Source organism: Schistocerca americana, chromosome 1 (assembly GCF_021461395.2).
Source record: "Schistocerca americana isolate TAMUIC-IGC-003095 chromosome 1, iqSchAmer2.1, whole genome shotgun sequence".
Classification (NCBI taxonomy): Eukaryota; Metazoa; Arthropoda; class Insecta; order Orthoptera; family Acrididae; genus Schistocerca; species Schistocerca americana.
This window is the reverse complement of record NC_060119.1, coordinates 851,960,202-851,982,517: the sequence shown is the minus strand read 5'-3', so window position 1 is coordinate 851,982,517 and position 22,316 is coordinate 851,960,202. Positions and strand designations below refer to the sequence as shown.

The 22,316-nt window shown below is 38.6% G+C and overlaps 1 protein-coding gene and 1 non-coding gene across 2 annotated transcripts in view; one reads left to right on the top strand and one right to left on the bottom strand.

Moving 5' to 3' along the window:
* The window catches only part of LOC124594614 (peroxidase-like), a 140,622-nt gene that overhangs the window by 91,981 nt on the left and 26,325 nt on the right, over positions 1-22,316 (top strand). The window contains exons 8-10 of the mRNA XM_047132989.1: positions 6,776-6,902; positions 13,192-13,342; positions 18,280-18,453. Coding sequence (XP_046988945.1) covers positions 6,776-6,902; positions 13,192-13,342; positions 18,280-18,453 — 452 coding nt within the window. The remainder of the gene's footprint in view (positions 1-6,775; positions 6,903-13,191; positions 13,343-18,279; positions 18,454-22,316) is intronic.
* On the bottom strand, positions 15,755-15,828 carry Trnat-ugu. The gene has a single exon. It is a non-coding gene; the product is annotated as a tRNA-Thr (tRNA).

The following is a 22,316-nucleotide window of genomic DNA, read 5'->3' as shown; positions in this document are numbered from 1 at the left end:
ATTACATGTGCAGAGAGCTTATAACCACTTACATTTACCTTATCCATATCAGTAACAATGTGATGCTCAGACAGGCATAGTATATCTATTTCATTCTCAGCTTCTAAATCTTCCAAACAAACCAGAAGCTCATCTACTTTATTCTTTAAACTTCCAATATTTTGATGAAATATACTTACATTATTTTTAATTATACTTTTATGAGAACCTTTCCTTATACTAACATTTGCAGTACTCTCCTGTCTGAGTTTCTCATTGTGCTTAGGCCTAGTTCCTATACCAGTGGTCACATGGTGTTCAGAGAGCCAGATTATGTCAGTTGGGTTGGGTGACTTTAGTTCATCAATGCAATTACCTAGGACTGAGATACAACTTGGTGGAGATAAAATTTCTGGCAATTGGTGAAAATTTATAATTGATAGCTGTGATTGGTGATCCAATGTGCTAGAATTGTGCTGTTTAATTTCTTTCCTAAACTGAAGATTTGTTTCAATCCTGACCTCTCGTAGAACTTGACATCTTTCTGTCTTACCTATCCTAAAAAAGGTGCTGCTCCAACACCTGTAACCACTGGTATTTTACCATTCATGGCAGTGCCTCCCCCCCTTAAATTTCCTGCTATTACCCCAGCCAGTTTCCCCTTCCCTTTCCTGTTGAGATGTAGGCCGTGCCTGGTATAGTCCCACCTACTGAGATAATCAACAGGAACCACACCAATATGAGCCCCCGCACCCGACCCAAGCAGCCGTTCCAACTCCAAATTAACTCTCCCAACAGAAGAGTTCAAATGAGGCCGGTCATGGCGTCTCAGGACAGATACAAATTCAACATTGGTGTGTCTCGATGCCGACGCAATCTTTACCAGGTCACACTCTATACTGTACCCAGGATCTCTGTCGATGCTGTTCCCTGGCCCTCCCACAATAACCACGGTGTCTTCCCTGGTAAATCCTTTACAGAGTGAACCTAAATCCTCTGTCACCTGATCCAGACTAGCACTTGGTTTGAAAAAATTTGTGACCTGGTATTCTGGTCCTAATTCCTCCTGCAGAAGTTGGCCTACACCTCTGGCATGAGAACTGCCTAACAACAAAACTTTCTTCCTTTTCGATGACTTTCCTACATTCTTTTTCAATTTCCTATTGAAAGTTTGTTGTGTCCTGTCTTTGAAGATCCTTAAAACAGCCTCTGCAAGTTGTGTAGTTATCTTATTTACACAATTTTCTTACTGCAAGCTTATTCAGTAGATATTTTATTTGCTTTGTTCATGTAGAAGACAATGGAAAGTGAAAATATGGTAAAAAGCTAACATCCTTGTCTTCAGTGCAGAACCATGAGAGATATTTCTAAGAACAAAACAAGCTGGACTAAACTTATTGATTAGTTGCTATATGTGTTGATACCATTTTAATTTGTTATGCAACTGACACCCAAGGAATTTTCCACACAATTTTCAATTTGTGTGTGACCATAAATGTTTACTTTTGGTACTATAAGTCATTTTTTCTTGTCTGAAATTTCATAATATGAGTTTGTATGAGATTAAGACATTGTCACATAATGGTCACCAGAGCATTGCAATCAATATCTTATTACAGTGTTGTCATACATCAATGAAGAACTTGAAACTTTTAGCTCAGGACAGAAGCCTGTAGAGGAACTACAGCTCAAGTTTAAAAGAATAGTTAACCACGCACTGGATAGATATGTACCCAGCAGGACAGTTCATAATGGGAGAGATCTTCCATTGTATACAGTCACTGTGAAGAAATCCTAAAGACACATAACCTACTCAATAATGTAATGTATATGTGCCTACTGAAGCGATGAATAAAAATTTGTACCAAGGCCAGAGTTTGAACCCTGGTCTCCTGATCACTAGGCAGATATACTAACCACTACACCACCCTAGCAAAATTTGCAGTTGTGCAAGTCTACTGAACAAGAGACCTGGGTTTGAGTCCTGACCTCGGAACAAATTTTCATTCATTGCTTCAGTTGCATATATACATCATAGGTGTTTGAGACTAGAAAATGTTTCTGGAACCATGCGGTTTCATTTGATTGTTTCAACATAAATCTTATGACTGAAAATAGGCTAAAAAACCAATTCCTAAATGTATTATGTATTTTCAATCTGTTTCCGCACATACGTTAACCCACAAGAATAACATATAATACAAACTGTCTTATAGGTAATATATTTTCAAACGTATGATCCACAGAAGTAGAAGTAACAAATACTGATTTGGGATTATCAGACCATAATGCTCTTGTCCTCAAAATTCCTTCAATGCCACTGCAAGAAAAAAAAGCATACTTCATGTATAAAAGAAAATTTTCCACTGAAAACTGTGTAGAATTTACAAATATCCTAACTAGTGAGTCCTGGGCAGAAGTACTGTCCCCAACAAATATGAATGATGTGTATAACACTTTTTCTTCAATTTTCATGGGATATTTCGAAATGTGCTTTTCAAAGAAGCCTTCAAGAATCACATCAGTTCACAATACAAAGCCACCTGGCATCAAAACTTCTTGTGGAACTCTAAAGAGACTAAATTCAAAATTGAAGACTTCTACAAATCCACAGTTCATAGAATATGTTTAGAATTACAAGAGGGTGTATCAAAAGGTAATTTTCAAGGCAAAATTTATGAGAAATGACAACTTGATAAGACAGTCTGATAACAAATCAAAAGCCACATGGCCTATTGTGAAGACTGAAACAGGAAAGAGATGCGAAGACCAGGATATCATTCTCAAAAACTCAGAAAATTTCAATATTAAAAAACAAGATTTGCCAAATTACATCAACAATATTATTTCATAAATGTGATAACTTCATTAAGTTTGAAATTTACTAACCAAGAAAAACCTAAATTTCCAAAAGCTGCTTGTAGCATGAGGATAGATCCAACAGATGAACATTACGTGTTCAAAGTAATAAAGAGCTTGAAACCTAAAATGTCAGCAGAAGTAGATGAGGTGCCTGTTTATATTATAACAATGACAGCTGCACAAATCGCAAGGCCCTTGGCAAACACAGCCAACTTATCATTTAGTGGAGTGTTTCCGGAAAGGTTGAAAATATCAGAAGTGAAGCCATTATTCAAAAATGGTGACAAGCGTAAGGTAGAAAACTATCAGCCAATATCCTTCCTTCCAGCATTTTCCAAAATAATAGAAAAATTAATGAAGCACGGAGTCAACAAATACCTAAATAACTATAAGTTACTAAATAGAAATCAGCATGGCTTCCAGGCAGGTAAAAATACAGAAACAACACTAATCTGCTACACTGAACAAATAATCAAAAATCTAGAAAAAGACAACAGTGTAGTAGGAATAAATTTAGATATTTCCAAAGCATTTGACACTGTCAGTCATGGCATTCTTTTAGAAAAACTGGAAGCATTAGGTATTCATGTGACAGGGAAAAAATTGTTTGAATCATACCTACAAAACAGAACACCGATTGTAGGACTGACATCAGATTACTTCAACCACAAAATAAATTTAGCATTAGATGCAAAAAAAGTGGAAATAGGAGTGCCACAAGGCAGTATTCTAGGTCCCTTATTGTTCCTTGTCTATATAAATGACTTTCACATCTCAGACGGAGCAGCAAAGGCCATACTATTCACAGATGACATTTTTGTGTTAATATGTGCACCAAGCAAACGATGCAAACAACTACTGATCAAGTAATAAAGAATGTCCACACTTGGTTCAATGCAAACCTGTTGGCACTAAATGCAAGTAAAATGAATGAATTACATGCAGTTTGGGAAAATATGTCAAAATGTAAATCTTGATCTGTTGTTGGGTGACAAGGCCATAGACAGAGTGGCATCAACAAAATTGCTGGGGATTCATATAGATGAAAATCTTAATTTTAATGACCATGTAATGAAACTTGTGCAGAAACTTAACTGAGCCTGTTTTGCTCTTAGAAGTATTGCAAATGTCTCTACTGCAGAGGGTGCCAGGATGCCATATTTTGGCTATTTTCAGTCTCTTGCAACATACGGAATAATATTTTGGGGTTCCACCACTTGCTGTCTAAAACAAATCTTTCTGTTACAGAAGAGGGCTATCCGAATAATAACACACAGTCATCCACAGACACAATGCAAACTCTTATTCAACAAGCTTCCTTCCTATATAAATACAAATGTGTTCTATATGTTTGGGCCCACCTTGCAGATTTTCAGACAAATGCCGATTTGCATAACTACAATACTCGAAATAGCACAACACTCCATACTTATCAAACAAAAAGAACACACACGGAAAGGCATGTGAGCCATATTGGTATAAAATTCTACAGCATACTGGCAGCCAACATCCAAAAGTTTGAAGATGAAAACAGATTTAAAGTAGAATTTAAAGAATTTCTACTTGAACAATGATTTTACTCAGTAAATGACTATTTAGGCCAATAAATAATTCTGATAATGTTTATATTTAGGCAACACTGAAAACACTGTCTTTCATCCCCTAAAGTTTCTATTAATTTTGTATATCTGATGGACAGCTGCTGAGTGTGGTAAAATCTTCACTGAATTATTGTAGTGAATATAAGGGCTTCCTGCTTAGGGAAGACAAAAATAAAGCCTTAGGGCAAACAGACTATGCAGTTATAATACTATTAGTATACAGTTATAATACTATTAGTATACTATTAGTATACATTAGTATAAAAAGTTGTATTACTCAACCTTGTGTGACCAAGTATTATTCTTTGTACATTTTTTGTACAATTTTGTATGTATTATTCTTTGTACTACTTAATGTAAAATTTTATATGTTCGTTTTGCTCAAATTATTTTCCATAAATTTACATGTACTTTTGGACAACATCCATACAATATTTATTGTCTATGGATGGATAAATAAATAAAATAAAATAATATTACTGCACAATTGGTGTAAAACAAAGCATAGTGCTATAGATAGAGATGCCCGTTTGGCAGTCAAGAGAGCGGTGCGTGAAGCCTTCAGTGACTACTGCAGCAAAATATTGTAAAGTGTCTTTCACAAAACCCAAATAAAGTCTGGTCACATGTAAATGCTGTCAGTGCCACCATAAGTTAGTGTCCAGTCACTCATGGATGAGACTGGAACTGAAACTGAGAGTAGCAAAGCAAAATCAGACATGCTTAACTCTGTTTTCAAACAAAGCCCCAGAGCCCAATGTAATTCCTATCAGATTTTATATCTAATTTGCAGCTGAGTTAGCCCTTGCATTAGCTATAATGTGTCATAGACTCCTTGAACAAAAAACTAGAAGAAAGCACAAGTCACACCTGTATAAAAGAACAGTAACAGAAGTACACTATGAAACTACTGTTCAATATCCTTGACAGACATTTGTTGTAGAATCATATTATGAGCTGACACATACTGAGATATCTTGAACAGAACAACCTTATCCATGACAACCAGCATGGATTTCAAAAGTACAGATAATGTGAAGCCTGACTTGTAATTTTCTCACATAACATCCTAAAAGCCGTGGATCAAGGCAGTCAGGTAGATGCAATATTGCTCGATTTTTGAAAATCTTTTGACTCAGTACCACACCTATGCTTATTATCCAAAGCATGAGCATATGAGTTATCAGAAGAAATATGTGAATGGACTGAGGATTTCTTGGTAGGAAGGCTGCAACATATTATCTTGGATGGAGAGTCATCAACAGATGTAGAAGTAATTTCGGGTCTACCCCAGGGAAGTGTGTTGGGTCTCTTGCTGTTCGTGTTGTATGTTAATGGTCATCCAGACAGTATCAATAGTAACTTCAGACTTTTCACAGGTGATAGAGTTATCCACAGTGAAGTACAGTCGGAACAAAGGTCTTCAAATATTCAGTCAGACCTCAATAAGATATCAAAGTAGTGCAATGATTGGCAGTTTGCTTTAAATATTCAAAAATGTAATATTATGTGTGTCACTAAATGAAAAAAAAAACATAGTACACTATGAATATAATATTAGTGAGTCACAGTTGAAATCTGTAAACTCATACAAATACTTGGATGTAACGCTTAATAGGCACATGAAGTGGAATGATCAAATAGGCTGAGTCAGGGGTAGAGCAAGTAGCAGACATCAGTTTATTGGTAGAATGCTAATGATTTGCAATAAGTCTACAAAGGAGATTGCTTACAAATCACTCATGCAACCCAGCCTAGTATACTGCTGTAGTGAATGGCACCCACACCAGATAGGACTAGCAGGTGGTATTGAACATATACAGAAAAGGGCAGCACAAACAGTTAGTTCATTTGGCCCATGCGAGAGTGTCACTGAGATGTTGAAAAAGCTGAACAGGCAGACACTTGAAATAGGTGGAAACTATTGCAAGAAAGTCTAGTAAACAGACTTCAAGAACTGGCCTCAAATGATGACGATATAAATATACTACAACTTCCATAAGGATTGTGAGGATGAGAATTGCAGAGGCAGTCAAACAATCATTTTTCCCTGCTCCATTCGTAAGTGGAATGAGAAAAAGCCCTAATAATTGGTACAGTGGGAAGTACCAAGTTCCCCCTGCCATGGACTTCACAGTGGTTTGTGGAGTGTATGTGTACATGTCATGCAGATTTGTACTATTATAAGTTAGTGTCAGGAATGAATAGCTCATGTTTGATGTTGCATATTATAACATGTCATTGTTAGTTCTCCCAGTTGTTATATTTTAACATATGAATTAAAAAATGTTTTGCATTATCAATATAACCAAAGTAATTATTTCTCCCAATAGGAAAACACGCATTTAAAGAGCACTTCCATGCATACGAATATAATAAAAAATTGTGTCCTGGCACATTTGTCGAATTTACCTCTGTGGCATTCAGGTATCTTCACACAATTGCACATGGAATTCTAAGGTATGTACTGTATATAAACATTTCTAGACATTTTTAACATTTGCATTTGAGACCATCAATAACATGCTAGTTTCCAATAACATTCAACAGTAGTTTTCCCCTTAATAATGCTACATTAGTTGTTTTTGTGGTCGGAACGTATTGGAACTATTTGTTGAATAGCACCGCTGATAATGCAGACTGTTGTGCTGATGCCATTTATGCTACATTTTTAAGAGATAAGCAATGTTTTTGATTTCCCATTTTTATAATTACCACTTACACAAAAAATGGTTTTTAACTTTCATTGCAATTATGATTACGTAATTATGTCCTTAACAATAATACGCTTCTGTAAGAAATTTTCTATATGGAAAAAATACCCGTAATGCCTACTTTAATCTTCATATTGTGGCTTACATTTAGGTGTATAAATTTTCTGTGGTTCCATAACCATGTTGCTACTGCAGTTCATGTTACAATATTCAGTTATGTGACGCCAAATGCAGCTCTGGAGGTAAAAGAGACATTTTTAGCTGTAATTTGATCAGCAAGGGGGGAGACATGTCTGCAGTTCTTGATGGACAGATAATTTGCCAGTGTCTTGAGTTAACTTTACTTGCAATGTCTATCACTGAAGAAAATTGTTCTTAGTAGAATAGATAATGATGAGAAGGGTAGTCCATGGTATACAGTCACTATAAGGAAACAAGAGACCACTACAAAATAAGTGTGAAACAAAACATAAGGCTATAGGTAAAGAGATGCTGAATGAAAGATATTTGGCTGTCAAGAGAGCGGTGCGTGAAGTCCATAATATAATATTACTGATGGATCTCCCTAAAAGCCAAAGAACATCAGGTCCTATTTAAAGGCTGTTAGTGTAACCAAAGTTATTGTCCAGACAATATGGATGAGACAGGGACTGTAACTGAGAGTAGCAAAGCGGAAGAAGAAACATCAATCTCTGTTTTCTAATGTTCTTTTACACATGGAAATCTATGGGCATTCCCTTAATGTGTTTCTCACACCAGCGCAAAGATTAGTAACAGAGGTATAAGTGTCAGTGGTGTTTAAAAACAAGTGAAATAGGTAAAACTCAACAAATTTCTATGGCTCAGTAGACTCCATATCAAATTCTATATTGAATTTGTGGTTGAGTGAACCCATCTTTAAAACATAAATCTACTGTAGATCCCTTGGACAAATAACTTTGCGCAGTAGCTGGAAGAAAGCACTGATCACACTGATCTACAAGAAGTGTAGCAAAAGTGCTCCACAAAATTCCAGCCCAATACTCTTGTCATCCATTTGTTGTAGAATCTTAGAACAATACTGAGATCAATCAAAATGGGGTTTCTCAAGCAGAGTGACCTCCTCTGTGCCAATAAGCACAGATTCCAGGAGAGAGACCATGGGAAACTTACCTAAAACTTCTCTCACAACATGTCTTGAAAGACACAGATTAAGGCAGTAAAATAGATGCAGTCTTTCTTGACTTTTGAAATGCATTTGACTCAGTACCATACATATTCTTACTAACAAAAATAAGATCATAAGGGTTATCAAACAAGATTTGTGACTGGACTGAGGATTTCTTGCTGGGGAGGACACAATATTTTACCTTGGATGGAAACTGACTGACAGATGTAGAAATAACTTCAGATATGCCCCATGAAAGAGAATTGGGAAATTTACTGTTCATGTTATACAGGGTGTACATAAAGTCCAGGAACACTTTCAATTATTTATTGCACAAGAACCAAACATTGTACAGATATCATACATTTGTCATTTTGAAGAGTAACCCTGAACGTTCCCCCCGCCCATACCACTACAGCGTAGTTTGGTAATTTGTCGATAGTCAGTGCTAGTCACAAACATGGAGAGTTCAGGTGTGGAGCAAGCTTTCTGTGTGTTGGAGTTCATCAAAAACAAGTGTGCTACAGCTGTTCAACAGATGTTTAGAACCAAGTACGGTAAGAAGCGACAAACAAGGGAGGCCATTTATCACTGGGACAACAAATACATTGTGATTGGTTGCTTGTGCCCAGTAAAGAGAAGCGGATGCCCCAGTGTGAGTGAAGTGAATGTGGAGCATACCACTGGCACAACAAATATGTTGCGACAGGTTGCTTGTGCCCAGCAAAGAGAAGCAGATGCCCCAGTTTGAGTGAAGTGCATGTGGAGCGTGAACGATAGACATTCATAAGGAATCCTAAGAAATCAGTGCATCATGCATCCCGTGAACTCGAAATGGCTCCAATGACAGTGTGGAATGTCCTGTGACAGAAGCTGTCTATGAAACCATTCAAATTACAGCTAGTGCAGAATCTCAATGACGATGATGAAGACAACCATTTTGAGTTTTGTCCGCAGTTGCAACAATTGAATGAGGATGGGGATGGCATTGTTGATCAGTTAATTTTTAGTGACAAAGCCACTTTTCACACTAATGGGAAAGTGAATAGGCATAATTGTCAAATCTGGGGTACAAAGCATCCACACAAATGCATTGAATTTGAGGGTGATTCCCCTAAGGTAAATGTTTTATGTGCCTTGTCACATTGAGCACTGTACGGGCCATTCTTCTTCGCCAAGAACACTTTCACTGGATATTCCTACTTGGACATGTTGCAGCAATGGCTGATGCCTCAGATGCAGTCAGACTCTCCATTCATCTTTCAACAGGATGGGGCTCCACCCCATTTTCGTGGGTATCTGAACACAGAGCTGCAGCATCAATGAATCAGCCGTGCTACAAAAGGGGACAGCTGTTTCATGAAATGGCCTCCCCAATCACCAGATCTCACTCCGTATGACTTTCTTCTATGGGGACACATTAAAGATCTGGTGTATGTACTGCCTCTACCACATGATGTAGCAGAGCTCCGGGAGAGAACACGGGAAGTGACTGCTACAGTCGACAATGCCATGCTGGGATGGGTATGGCAAGAATTCAATTACTGAATTGACATCTGTTGGGTCATTCATGATTCACATATCAAATGATTGTAAAAAAAACTTTCAGAGTTTCTCTTCAAAATGCAATATGTATGACAACTGTACAATGTTTAGTTCTTGTGCAATAAATAATTGAAAGTGTAACTGGACTTTATGTACACCCTGTATATTAAAGAGCTTGCAGGCATTATTAGTAGAGACCTCAGACTTTTAGAAAATGATGCATTTATCAATAATGAAGTACTGTCTGAAGAGAGCTGCTGGCCGAAGTGGCCGTGCGGTTCTAGGCGCTGCAGTCTGGAACCGCGAGACCGCTACGGTCGCAGGTTCGAATCCTGCGTCGGGCATGGATGTGTGTGCTGTCCTTAGGTTAGTTAGGTTTAACTAGTTCTAAGTTCTAGGGGACTAATGACCTCAGAAGTTGAGTCACATAGTGCTCAGAGCCATTTGAAGCATTTCTGAAGAGAGCTGCAAAAATATTGAGTTAATAAGATTTCAAAGTGGTACAAAGACTGGCAACTTACTTTAAACATTCAGAAATGTGAAATATTGCACTTCACAAAATGAAAAACTGTACTGTCATGTGACTGCAATATCAGTGAGTCACAACTGGAATCAGTGTACAGATACTAAAGCCCACGTCACCTAGGATGGTGCTTCCGCGCATAAGACGGAGAGGAAAGAAAGCATGAGGTGGTGAGAACTGTGCATGCGCGGCAGCAGAGAATGGGCAAACAAAGTCCACATTACCGAACTGCATTGCTGCAGACCTACTAAATTTACCACAAACTCATAAGATACTACTCCCACCACCCTACAGAACCTAGAACTTAAACAGACGTGCAACACTCATGAATCTGTCCTCCAAAAGCTTCCTTCCCATGGAAGTATCAGTCTTTCTCTAAGGCCTATCTTTGTTGCACTCCCTTAAGGACCTCTCCTTCTCCCAGTCCCTACGTGTAAACATTTCTTTACCTTTAACCATACCCATCACGCTCAATCCAAAACCAATACTGAGCCCTGCCTCGCTTAGTTTACTCTTCTGTTCATCCAGTTGTGATCCACCCTCAACTGGCCCCTAACCACAGCTGCAGAAAGAACAACCTAAAACTGACACAACCTTATAATCCTCCTTACTGACAAAGGTTCCTCCTCTGTGGTTGTGAAACCTAGGGATTATCCAGCAGAGGGACTCCACCAGCTCTCCCAGACTGTCCATCCCAGAACATCTCTGCTGTCTCTCTCTCTCTCTCTCTTTCTCTCTCTCTCTCTCTCTCTCTCTCTCTCCCTCCCTCCCTCTTCCCCCCCCCTTTCACCACCAACACTTCCTCCCCTCCCACCTTCTACATGCTTCCTAAAGTTCACAAGCCTGACCACCAAAAAGACCGGGCTCTAGATGGACACATGGCACTACAATGTCCAGTGTATAGCTCTGACACATCATACTGGATTTTCAGCAGCAATTTGTGTAGCAGTTAGCACCACAGTGACACAGCTACCTGCTACAAATTGGTTACTTCAATGATAGCTTTGAGCCAGACGCCTTGTAGCATGCATTTCAATGGCCCCAAACCATCACCATTTTCGACATCGGTGGTGTCAAGTGAGAGCTCATTAGAGGGCAGGGTGGAGGTCTGAAGTGTTTTCTGATGAAAGCTGGTTCTGCTTCAGTACCAGTGGTGGCCATGTATTAGAAGCAGTTCAGTAGAGGGCCTGCAACAAATCTGTCTGACTGTGAGTGCAAGACACAATGAATCTACATCTGGAGTTATGGTCTGGGGTGTGGTGATTGAACCAGTTGTGCAGCCATTCAGGAACAGCATTCCAGGGAGTGATTTCCAACAGGATAACACTTGCCCACATACTGCTTTTGTAAGGACTTCCCATTGTCAACCAGTTTTATGAAACAGAATGTGAGCCCTTAGTGTAAGTAATGGAAATGAATGTTTTCAAAAGGACTGAATATAACGTGATAGGAGTCATCATGGCATAAGAGGAGTTTTTTTTTTATTTTTTCATCGTAGAATTGAAAATGTATAGTCTTATCATACATTTTATATGATTTCTTTTTTATTTGCCTTAGGTGCATCAGGTATTCCTCTAAAAGATTCATACGTGGAACACCAATGTTACATGGCTTGAGATTTCTTAGAAATAACATACGGTTTATTGCGTATGAAGGTTTTGTCAGATTTGTAAAGATGACTGTAGTCTGCATCTGCTGGTCTGGCAGGAAGTATAGGGTACTTCATATAAGAACTGTGTAGCTGCTGTAGACATCTTAGAAGTTTCCCAAAACCAGGCTGAGACCAGAGAACACATTCAAATATCTTTTTAAAACTGAGTGTCAACAATATTAGTTTATAAATTGAGATTTATTCTTTACTTCCCACTCCACACAGTGGCTTGAGCACAGCCATTTTTGGTACAGTTAATAAGGTGAGTGACAGGCTTTGAGATTTCTTTTAGCACGTCTTAGTGCCAGCACTAGATATGCCATCCCATTCTGATGAATTTTATTCATTGCTATGTGCAGTACCTTTTATTTTTCCTGTCCATTTATTTCCACAAATTCAAAATCAGTGCATTGTATGTGGCAGACTATTACCTTAACAAGTGTATTTATAAAATGAGTTTTAGGAAGCTCTTGACATGAATCATCTTCATGAGAGTTTGCGCCATGTTTGGATTCACTTAAAAATTTCTTAACTGTTAAAAATAAAGGTGCAAATTCTTTTACAAACCTTCATGAACTTTGCTTGAAGTCACATCCAAAACAAAGCTTTTATAGAAAGGAGTATATTCCAGTTTATTCATTTATGTGAAACATATACAATATGGTTTCTTTAAGTGGTATGAACAAAACTATTCCATTGAACAAGTTAACATCATTGTACAACATGTACCAATAGAACAAAAATAAAATTTCATTGCTATCCTTGCAATCTTATGTCAGCGTGAAACCTTCCCTTGTACCTATTATTGCAGGCTCTGCTTCCATTTGTGGAATTTTCCTGTCTGTTCACACACACAGGGTGAAACCTTCCCTTGTATCCATTATTGCAGGCTCTGCTTCCACTTGTGGAATTTTCCTGTCTGTTCAAACACACACACACACACACACACACACACACACACACACACACACACACACACACACACCTAATATTCATCCTTAGGTGCCAGATGTACCTATTAGACCTCTCATTTATTGAAAAATTAATCACTTTGTTTTTTTTGTAAACAAAATGAAAACAGTACTGTAGATCTAATAACAGTATAAATATGTAGCATAAGAAGACCAGTAACACTATATTACACCTCATATGAAAGCAATGTTTTGCAGGTTAATGACAGCAGGTCGTGAAATCAATAAAGAGCTTGTGCTCAGTGACTTCTATAACAGACCAACAATAGTAACTAAGGAATTTGATGAAATTCTAATTGGAGCAGTCTCTCAAGAATGTCGCAAAGATGATGAAAATTTTGACAAAGAGGTGAGACATTAATATTTGTTGTTCTTTTACTTTCCAGTTACCTTTATAAACATAAAAACTGTCATTGCAGTTGTTATATGAATTTTGACAAGAATAATCCCACTAATGTTTAATAAAGCTTTTTTTAATTGAGAACTGCAATATTTGATTTGATTTTCACCTATGATCTGCAGTCAAATGTGACTTTACAGTTTCAGATATATTTTTTTAAAAAAAATAACATTACTGCTCTTCAGATTAATAAGAATGTTTTTACTAAATTTTCAGTAAAAAAAAACATCATCTTATGAAACACCCGGAAGTCACTTTAGCAGTCTGGAACCATATTTAATAATAATACAATTTTTTACACATTTGGCTAAGCTCACTTCTGTTTGGCATACTCATTCTGTATATAATACAACAGTGATTGGTTTCCTACTTTCATGGTGCTTATGGCTTCTAAAACATCAGTTATATACATCATTATTTGCAATATGTGAGCCAAGGAACAATACACATACTGGTGAAACAAAGAGTTAGCAGTAGGTGCTCCAGATACAATAATAGTGAAATTGAGTGCTTTCAACTAGAAAAACAGACTGTAGGGTGTACAATAATAGTGTCATACAGAGAAAACCATTTTAAAACTACTTTAACCAAACAAAGAGTATCCTGTAGATGTATCCTGTGAACTTGCTATGTCTTTTACATACATCTACCATAAAATTCTGTTTTATGACAAGGATAGTTGCTACTCACCACAGAGTGGAGATGCTGAGTCTCAGATAGGCACAACAAAAGACTGTCAGAAAGTGAGATTTTGATGAACAAGACCTTTGTCAAAAATAGATAACATACACACACACACACACACACACACACACACACACACACACACACTCACACAAATGCAACTCATGCACATATGACCATGGTCTCTGGCATCTGCAGCCAGAAACTAAGGTAATGTGTGTGTGTTTTGTCTGTTTTTGACAAAGACCTTGTTGCCTAAAAGCTCACTTTCTGACAGTCTTCTTGCTGTGCCTGTCTGCGACTTAGCATCTCTGCTATAAGGTGAGTAACAACTATCCTTTTCATAATGCTGTTACATTCCATTCTGTAATTTTCATTGTTTGATAAAGTTCTATTTGGGAAACTAAAATGTTATGGCATTAATGGTGGCTCTCTTGCATGATTGCTTGGTATGAGTTTATCATAACTTTTCACACTGTAATTTCTACAGTCCTGCTTTTCAAACCCAAAACAGTTCTTTTTTTCCTACAAGTGATGTGTAATGCTTGTGCCAATAACTAACATTCTTGTAACAGTTCCTAAAATTCTGAATAATGTCTTAACTATAAAGGCTGTAGCATTGTGGTCCACAAGAATTAGTAAGACAGTGTTTATCATAATTCCGTGATGACTCAGCTGACCTGTCCCACTGAAAGTTACTATATATGTGCTCATAACTTTCAGTTATTTCTAAGTTCAGTAAATAAATAAATAAACCTTAATGTCAATGAACCTGAAGACAGCCAACTGAAATATGGTGACATATTTGCTATATCATGACAGACGCAGAACACAGCTCCAAAACTAAGTGTATGATAACATAAATTATGAGGCACAATAGCTGGTCAGTACTTATTTTCAAAAGACAAAATGTGTAATACTGCTGACAGACACATTTCAAAGTGAACCACTACCTAGCTTTCAGAACAAATATTTCCTTCCTCTGGGATGAGAAGGACATGAGATCACTCAGACCTCAGGATGAGAGAAATACACCTATAGTGAGAATGAGGGAAGACTAAGATTTTTTGGAAGGGATTGGTGGAAGGATGAGTTGCAGCCACATATGGAGTTTTTTTTAACATAAGTCCTTTAAAGTAATATGAGGATTAAGCAGGACTGGAGGAAAAGTATGTGGGGCTAATGCTTGGCTACAGTGAGAGCATGTTTTCAGAAAAACTGCAGGTACTGAAATAGAGGCTCAGGCAAAATAATATGATTATTGTAAAAGTATGAAATGACTTGGACATTAGTGCAAGGGGATTGGTATTTGTCTGTGGACTAATGGAATGCTGAAAGAGTGTTCAGAAAGTAACAGAAAAGAGATAGTCACAATTACACTTGAAAGATTGTTAAATACACATATTCCCTAATAGATATTTGCCCATCCACTCATTACTCACGCACACTAAGGTGACGATTCCCGTAAGAGTTTGGGCAACTTGTGCGCATTCGCAAAGACGAAGGTCAATGGCTAGGTAGCCTTTTAACTATGTATATGAAGACAGTAACTGTTATCAAAAGAACAAAAACCATTGCTGACCGTGCAGCTTCTCTAGAATAAATGATAATTAACTGAAACCCTCAGCTGCCGACAGGTGTTCTTGATATACCTCAATGTGGGCAGCTGAAAATGTGTGCCCCAACCAGGACTTGAACCCGGGATCTCCTGCTTACATGGCAGATGCTCTATCCATCTGAGCCACTGGGACACACATTTTCAGCTGTCCACATCGAGGTATATCAGCAACACCTGTCGGCAGCTGAGGGTTTCAGATAATTATCATTTATTCTAGAGAAGCTGCACGGTCAGCAATGGTTTTTGTTCTTTTGATAACAGTTACTGTCTTCATATACATAGTTAAAAGGCTACCTAGCCATTGACCTTCGTCTTTGCGAATGCGCACAAGTTGCCCAAACTCTTACGGGAATCGTCACCTTAGTGTGCGTGAGTAATGAGTGGATGGGCAAATATCTATTAGGGACATTATGTATGTAGATTGTGGACAGTTGGGAATGTGGGTCTCACGGGAAGCATGTACTCGGTGGCTCAGATGGATAGAGCGTAATTTTAGTCACTCATACAAGATGTATTACTCCTTCATTCTGAGACGCTCTTCAATCATTTAATTATGGTATGCTGATATCTTTTTCCTTCCTCAGCCAATAACACTGTAATAAAATTAATGCCCATCTAATCTGAGCTGTAAATTAATGCAGGCAGGACCACTATCCTTTCCACCCTTCCCACATTGCTATTCTGCCGTTCTTTGAGCCTATATGTGTTCATACCTGTTCCCAACTACTTACCTCATGGTTCATATCCGTGTAATAGGCCTAGATGCAATATGTGTCCCATACAGCCTCCCACCACCGCCTACTCCAGTCCGGTTACAAACATCAGCTATCCCATCAAGTACAGGGCTACCTGTGAAACCAGTCATGTAATCTATAAGCTAAGCTGCAACCAAAGTGGTACATTCTATGTGGGCATGACAATAACCTGCCCACTGTCCTTCCCACCCCTCCCATGCTAGTATCCTGATGTCCACCTAGACCCAGATGCAAGACCTGTCCCGTACATCCTACCACCACCACACCACCAACTGCTCCGGTCTGGTTACAAACATCACCTATCCCATCAAAGGCAGGGCTATCTGTGAAATCAGTCATGTAATTTACAGGCTACACTGCAACCACTTTGCTGTATTATATGTAGTCATGCCAACCAACAAGCTGTCTGTTCGCATGAATAGCCACCAACAAACTGTGATCAAGAAACAAGTTGACCACCCTGCTGCTGAGCAAGCTGCCCAGCATGACGTCCTTCCTTTCAGTGACTGCTTCACAGCCTTTGCCAAATGGATCCTTCCCACCAAAACTAGCTTTTCTGAGTTGCACAGGTGGGACCTCTTCTTGTAATATATCCTACATTCCCATAACCCTCCTGGCCTCATCCTTCATTAGTTATTTTTCTCACCCATCCAGCCTCTTCCCTGTTCCCAGTCCACCACTGCACCCAGTCCTTTTTACTTCACTGCTCTTCTGCTACACCTCCCCCCCCCCCCACCCCCCCACCCCCCCACCCCCACCACACCTCTCCCCGGCCCCCGTTTAACCTCCTGACTGCAACTAGCTGCCCTACCCTCTCTCCACCTTGTCCTTATGTGCTCCCTAGCAATACTTCACCAACCCCCACCCCTACCCTGCTACCCTCCCCCTCCACCTCCCCCTCCCCCTCCCCAGCCTCCTCCTTAACCCCTCCCCCCCCCCCCAAGTTGCCACTCCCACCATGCACTGCTGCTGTTGCTCGCAGTGTGGTCTGACCTGCCAGAGGCTGCAGTCATGTGTGTGTGTGTGTGTGTGTGTGTGTGTGTGTGTGTGTGTGTGTGGTATATTTTTGACAAAGGCCTCATTCGCCGAAAGCTTATATTATGACAGTCTTTATTGTTGTGCCTATCTGCGACTCAGCATCTGCGCTTGTGGTGAGTAGCAGCTTGTTTGATATTATTATTATTATTGTTATTCTTTCATCATAGTTTATACATATTTGAATAAAATTCATGAATTTATATAAGATTAAAAGATTGAGAAACTACATATTGCACATGTTTGATATGTTCAGTTTTTGATAGAAAATGAAAAGAGGGTTAGGTCAAATAAACAAACAAACAGTCCTAAAAACATTTTTCAAGAAAGAAATTAAAATTTTGAAAAGCAAAGAAATTCTAATCAGTTTTTTGACAGAATTTTGGAAGTGGCTAAGAATTAATGAAGTGGGAAGCATTTGCTCTGGTGCTTATTGGATTTTGATATATTATTGTAAATAAAATAATATTTGTTCACCGATTGCTTTAAGTCATTTCGGCATCATTTATGTAGCCACCAAAATGTGTACTGCAATACTTCTGTATTAAATATGTGCTCATAACTTACCATGAATATTCTTCTAGTATGAATTTTTCAATATTGTTTCAAGTTTTCTCTTTTCTACTATATATTTTAATATACATTTTACTTCATTTTAATCATTGACTTTGTATTTTATGTTGGTTATTAATGAGAACTCATATATGATGTAAACATGTTAAATTCCATCACAGTTTTTACCATTCCCTGTCGACTTCCAAAATAATGAAATGTGTGCTAATTGCTCATTACAGATAGCTCATGAACTGTTCAGGGCAAATAGAACTACATTTGGATTAAGTCTTCCTGCTATCGATATACAGAGAGCCAGAGATCATGGTGTGCCTTCCTACAATGAGCTTCGTAAATTGTGCGGACTTCCAAAAGCACATGATTTTGATGACCTCTCTGACACTATGTCTCATACAGTAAGTGAAACATAAATTACATATATTTTTTTTTATTTCATGTACATTTTACTACATCCTGCTTAGAAACATTCAACTACTACTATTAGTTAATAAAATTAAAATATAAGTTAACTGCAGACCTAAAAACAAGTGCCAGTAATAAATATGAACTTAACAAACTCATTGTGGTACAATCAAAAAAACATTAGTTTTCACAGTTTAGGTTCAACATGGAAACAGAAACTATGACATGAGAAAGAATACTTGTTAGGTTTTACATTGTTAACTTATTATTAAATCATAACATACCAATACATCTATATTTCTAGCTTCATAAGAGTTAATGACATAGTTCTATGAGACCAAAAGCTATTGCTTAGTTGAAGAGTTACTGGGATTACTCAACACTGTATTGACACTAAGAAAATAAAAACAGATCCCAAAATTATGAGTAATCTTAAACAAAAGCAAGTCAGTGTATAAAATTGACTTTTGTGAACTGTGTACAGAGATTTACTTTCATTTAACATCACTCAAAAAATTACATTATAGCAGGCAATGCAAAAAGTACAGTTGCACAAGTATTTTAAAAGTTTGATACATACTGAATTATGACACCAAATTAGTGTTTGTTAAGGAACTATAAATTTTTATGTGGCATTTGCAAGAGTCTTTCAAATGGACTTCAGTGACAGAACAACATCTAATGGGAGAAATACATTTAACATTTTGCAACTATATTATGAAAAGGATAGATTGCTACTCACCGTAAAGATGACACATTGAGGGTATGATGAAAAGACTGTTACTTTTGACATGAGACTTCTTTTGAAAGGAGGAAGACACACATTCCACAAGCAAGCACATCTCACACACACATGACTGCTACCTCTAGCCACTCTGACCAAACTGCAACAGAAATGTGTTGAATGGGAGCAACAATATGGAGGGGTTGGGGAAGGAGCAGATATAGTAGGGTACAGGTGTGAGAAGAGGAACTGGCATTGCCTGGCAGAGCATGTAGGGACTAGAAAAGGCAGGACAGATCTGACAGATGCGATGTCAGGAGGTTGTGGTGAAGGCTGAGAAGAGGGGAAAAATGGTGAGCAGAAAAGAGAGGAGTAACCAAGGGGAAAGAATCGATTGGTGGGTGCATTGGAAGAGAGCAGCACACAGTGATTGTGAGGGAGGCGAACTGTGAGGAAGTGACAGTACAGAATGGGCAGCAACAGTTGGTTGGAGGATGTAGAGACAGTAGATTACAGTAGGTTGATGATGGGATGATTTTGGGAGTGGAGAATGTGCTGTAAGAATAACTCCCTCATGCACAGTTCAGAAAATCTAGTGGTGGAGGGAGGATCCAAATGGCTCAAGTTGTGAAGCAGCCATAGAAATCAAGTATGTTTTGTACAGCTGCGTGTTTTGCCACAGTGTGGCCCACTTTGTTCTTGGCCAGAGTCTGGCAGTGTCCATTCATCCTGGACAGCTGTTTGCTAGTCATACTAAAATAAAAAGCTGAACAATAATTGCAGCAGAGCTGGTATATAACACAGCTGCTTTCACAGGTGGCCCCAGACTCTGATGGTGTAGAATAAGCCAGTGACAGTACTGGAATAGGAAGTGCTGGGTAAGTGGATTAGGTAGGCCTTGCACTTGGGTCTTCCATAGGGATATGATCCCTGTGGCAAGGTATTGGGATTGTAAATGGCACAGTTATGGACTGGGATGTTGTGGACGTTGGAATGTGACAGAACACTCTTTAGGAGGAGTGGGAAGGATCTTGAGCAGGGTGTTCCTAACTTTAGGGCATGATGATAGATAATCAAAGACCTGATGAAGGATGTGGTTCATTTGTTCCAGTCCAGGGTGATGCTGGTTCTTGGGTGGTGGTCGGAAGGATTGGTGGGGTGTGGGGATAAGGCACAGGAAATCTGTATGCAGAGTGGACCTGGGGGATAGCATCTGTCTGAGAAAACTTTTGTGAGTCCTTCAATATATTGCACTAGGGAGCTCCCATGACTGCAAATATATTGTCCCCTGGTGTCCATGTTGTATGAGAGGGATTTTTTGGTGTGGAAGGGATGACATGTGTGAAAATGTCCATGAGGAAAAATGGCCACCACCAAACTGTGGCCAAGAGCAAAGCAGACCACCACCCTGTGGCACAACACACAACTGTACATAACACACATTGTTTCATTGGCTGCTTTATGACCCAGGCTAACTGGATCTTCCACTTTGCTACCATCTTTTCTGAACTGCACAGGTGGGAGTTATCCTTACAACACATTCTCTGCTCCCAAAATCATACTGACCTCAATCTTCAGTAATCTACTGCCCCCATGCCCTCCACCCAACTGTTTCTGCACCCTCTTTTCTGTCATGTCATCGTGATTCATCTCTCCTCAGGGTGCAACCAGTTTTCTGAGTACCATAACAACTCACCTGCACATAGAATTTCAAAGCAGATGGGTGATGTAGGCAACTATGCTAACATTAGTTCATAGACACAAAAGACTTGGAGTTGATTGACAGAATCTAAATAGACTGCAGCTGACTGGGAGTGGATAGTCTTTTTGACTGCATCATGTATTCTGCTTAGTTTTATAGATGAACTTTAGTATGTTTGAGTGTAGAACAAACACTGTGCCATCACTGCTAGAGCACCAAAAAAATATGGTGATAATACTATGGCCTTTCTAACATTTTTGTCCTATTTTTTAGGAGAGTTAATACATGTCAGTAGTGCTCCTGACTGAATTGGGTTTGAATCCATCCTCAGATGTTTATATCACCTATTCATGTTCACCTGTTCATCATGACTGTCTTTCATGTAGACAATGTGATTTTTCCATAGGACATTGGACAATGTCACATGATCAGAGGTGCCAACAAAAGCTGGAAGAAATCTAAGCTAAACTGAGCATGGTTAATAGTGTGACTACAAAGGTTTCTGTGGTGTATCAGGTATCAGTGTAACAGAATCTTCAAGTGTTCCACCCTGCATAAGATTCCAGTGTGAGTGCAACATTTCAGAAAGGCTACTCTCTCTTTTCCTCTTCTAGTGAAGTGCAGGTGTGTCACAGTCTGTTTTCTTACATATGTATCACCGATGGGCATTTAAATCTCACAATGACTTCTCCATGACAGATTAACAGCTGCCTTGGCAATTCTTGACATAGCAGGCAACTTACATATACCACCCACTGCTACCTCTACCATACTATGACTTCTGTGGCTTCTGCAGATGGGAGAACAGGAGTTTTCATCATGTATGGCAGTGGTGAGCAGAGAACATGAATTGTCTGCTACAGGTATCATGTCACTCATGTGATAAATAATTAAAACATTACTTTTTAATGTAGTCATTAGGTTATTAAATATTATTTATTGCAGTTGCTATTTTGGCACATGGCCATTGTCAAGCATTGTGGAATATTGTAATCCACTCAATAACATAGAGCTATCGCATGCTGGAACATAGTTCTCAGCAGTGTAAAAGCAAATGTGTGTGGTCAAGTAAATTTATCCATTGTTCCATACACCATGCGATCACACATTATAAAGCTGGCAAAATAACAGTAGATATGGTAAACACTTAAATCAAAATCTCATGTAGCAGGTATGTTAGATTGTGATCCACATACCACACTTGCTACATTAGATTTTGAAGTAAGTGTTTAGCGTACCTACTGTTATTTCACCAGCTGTCTAACATGTGCTTGCATGATGTGTGGAAGAGTGGATTAATTTACACCACCACATGCATTTGCTTTTACACCAATGAGGACTATGTCTCAGTGTGTCACAGTTTTATGTAACTGAATGGGTTACAATATCCCACAATGCTTGACAATGACCATGTGAGGAAATTACAATAA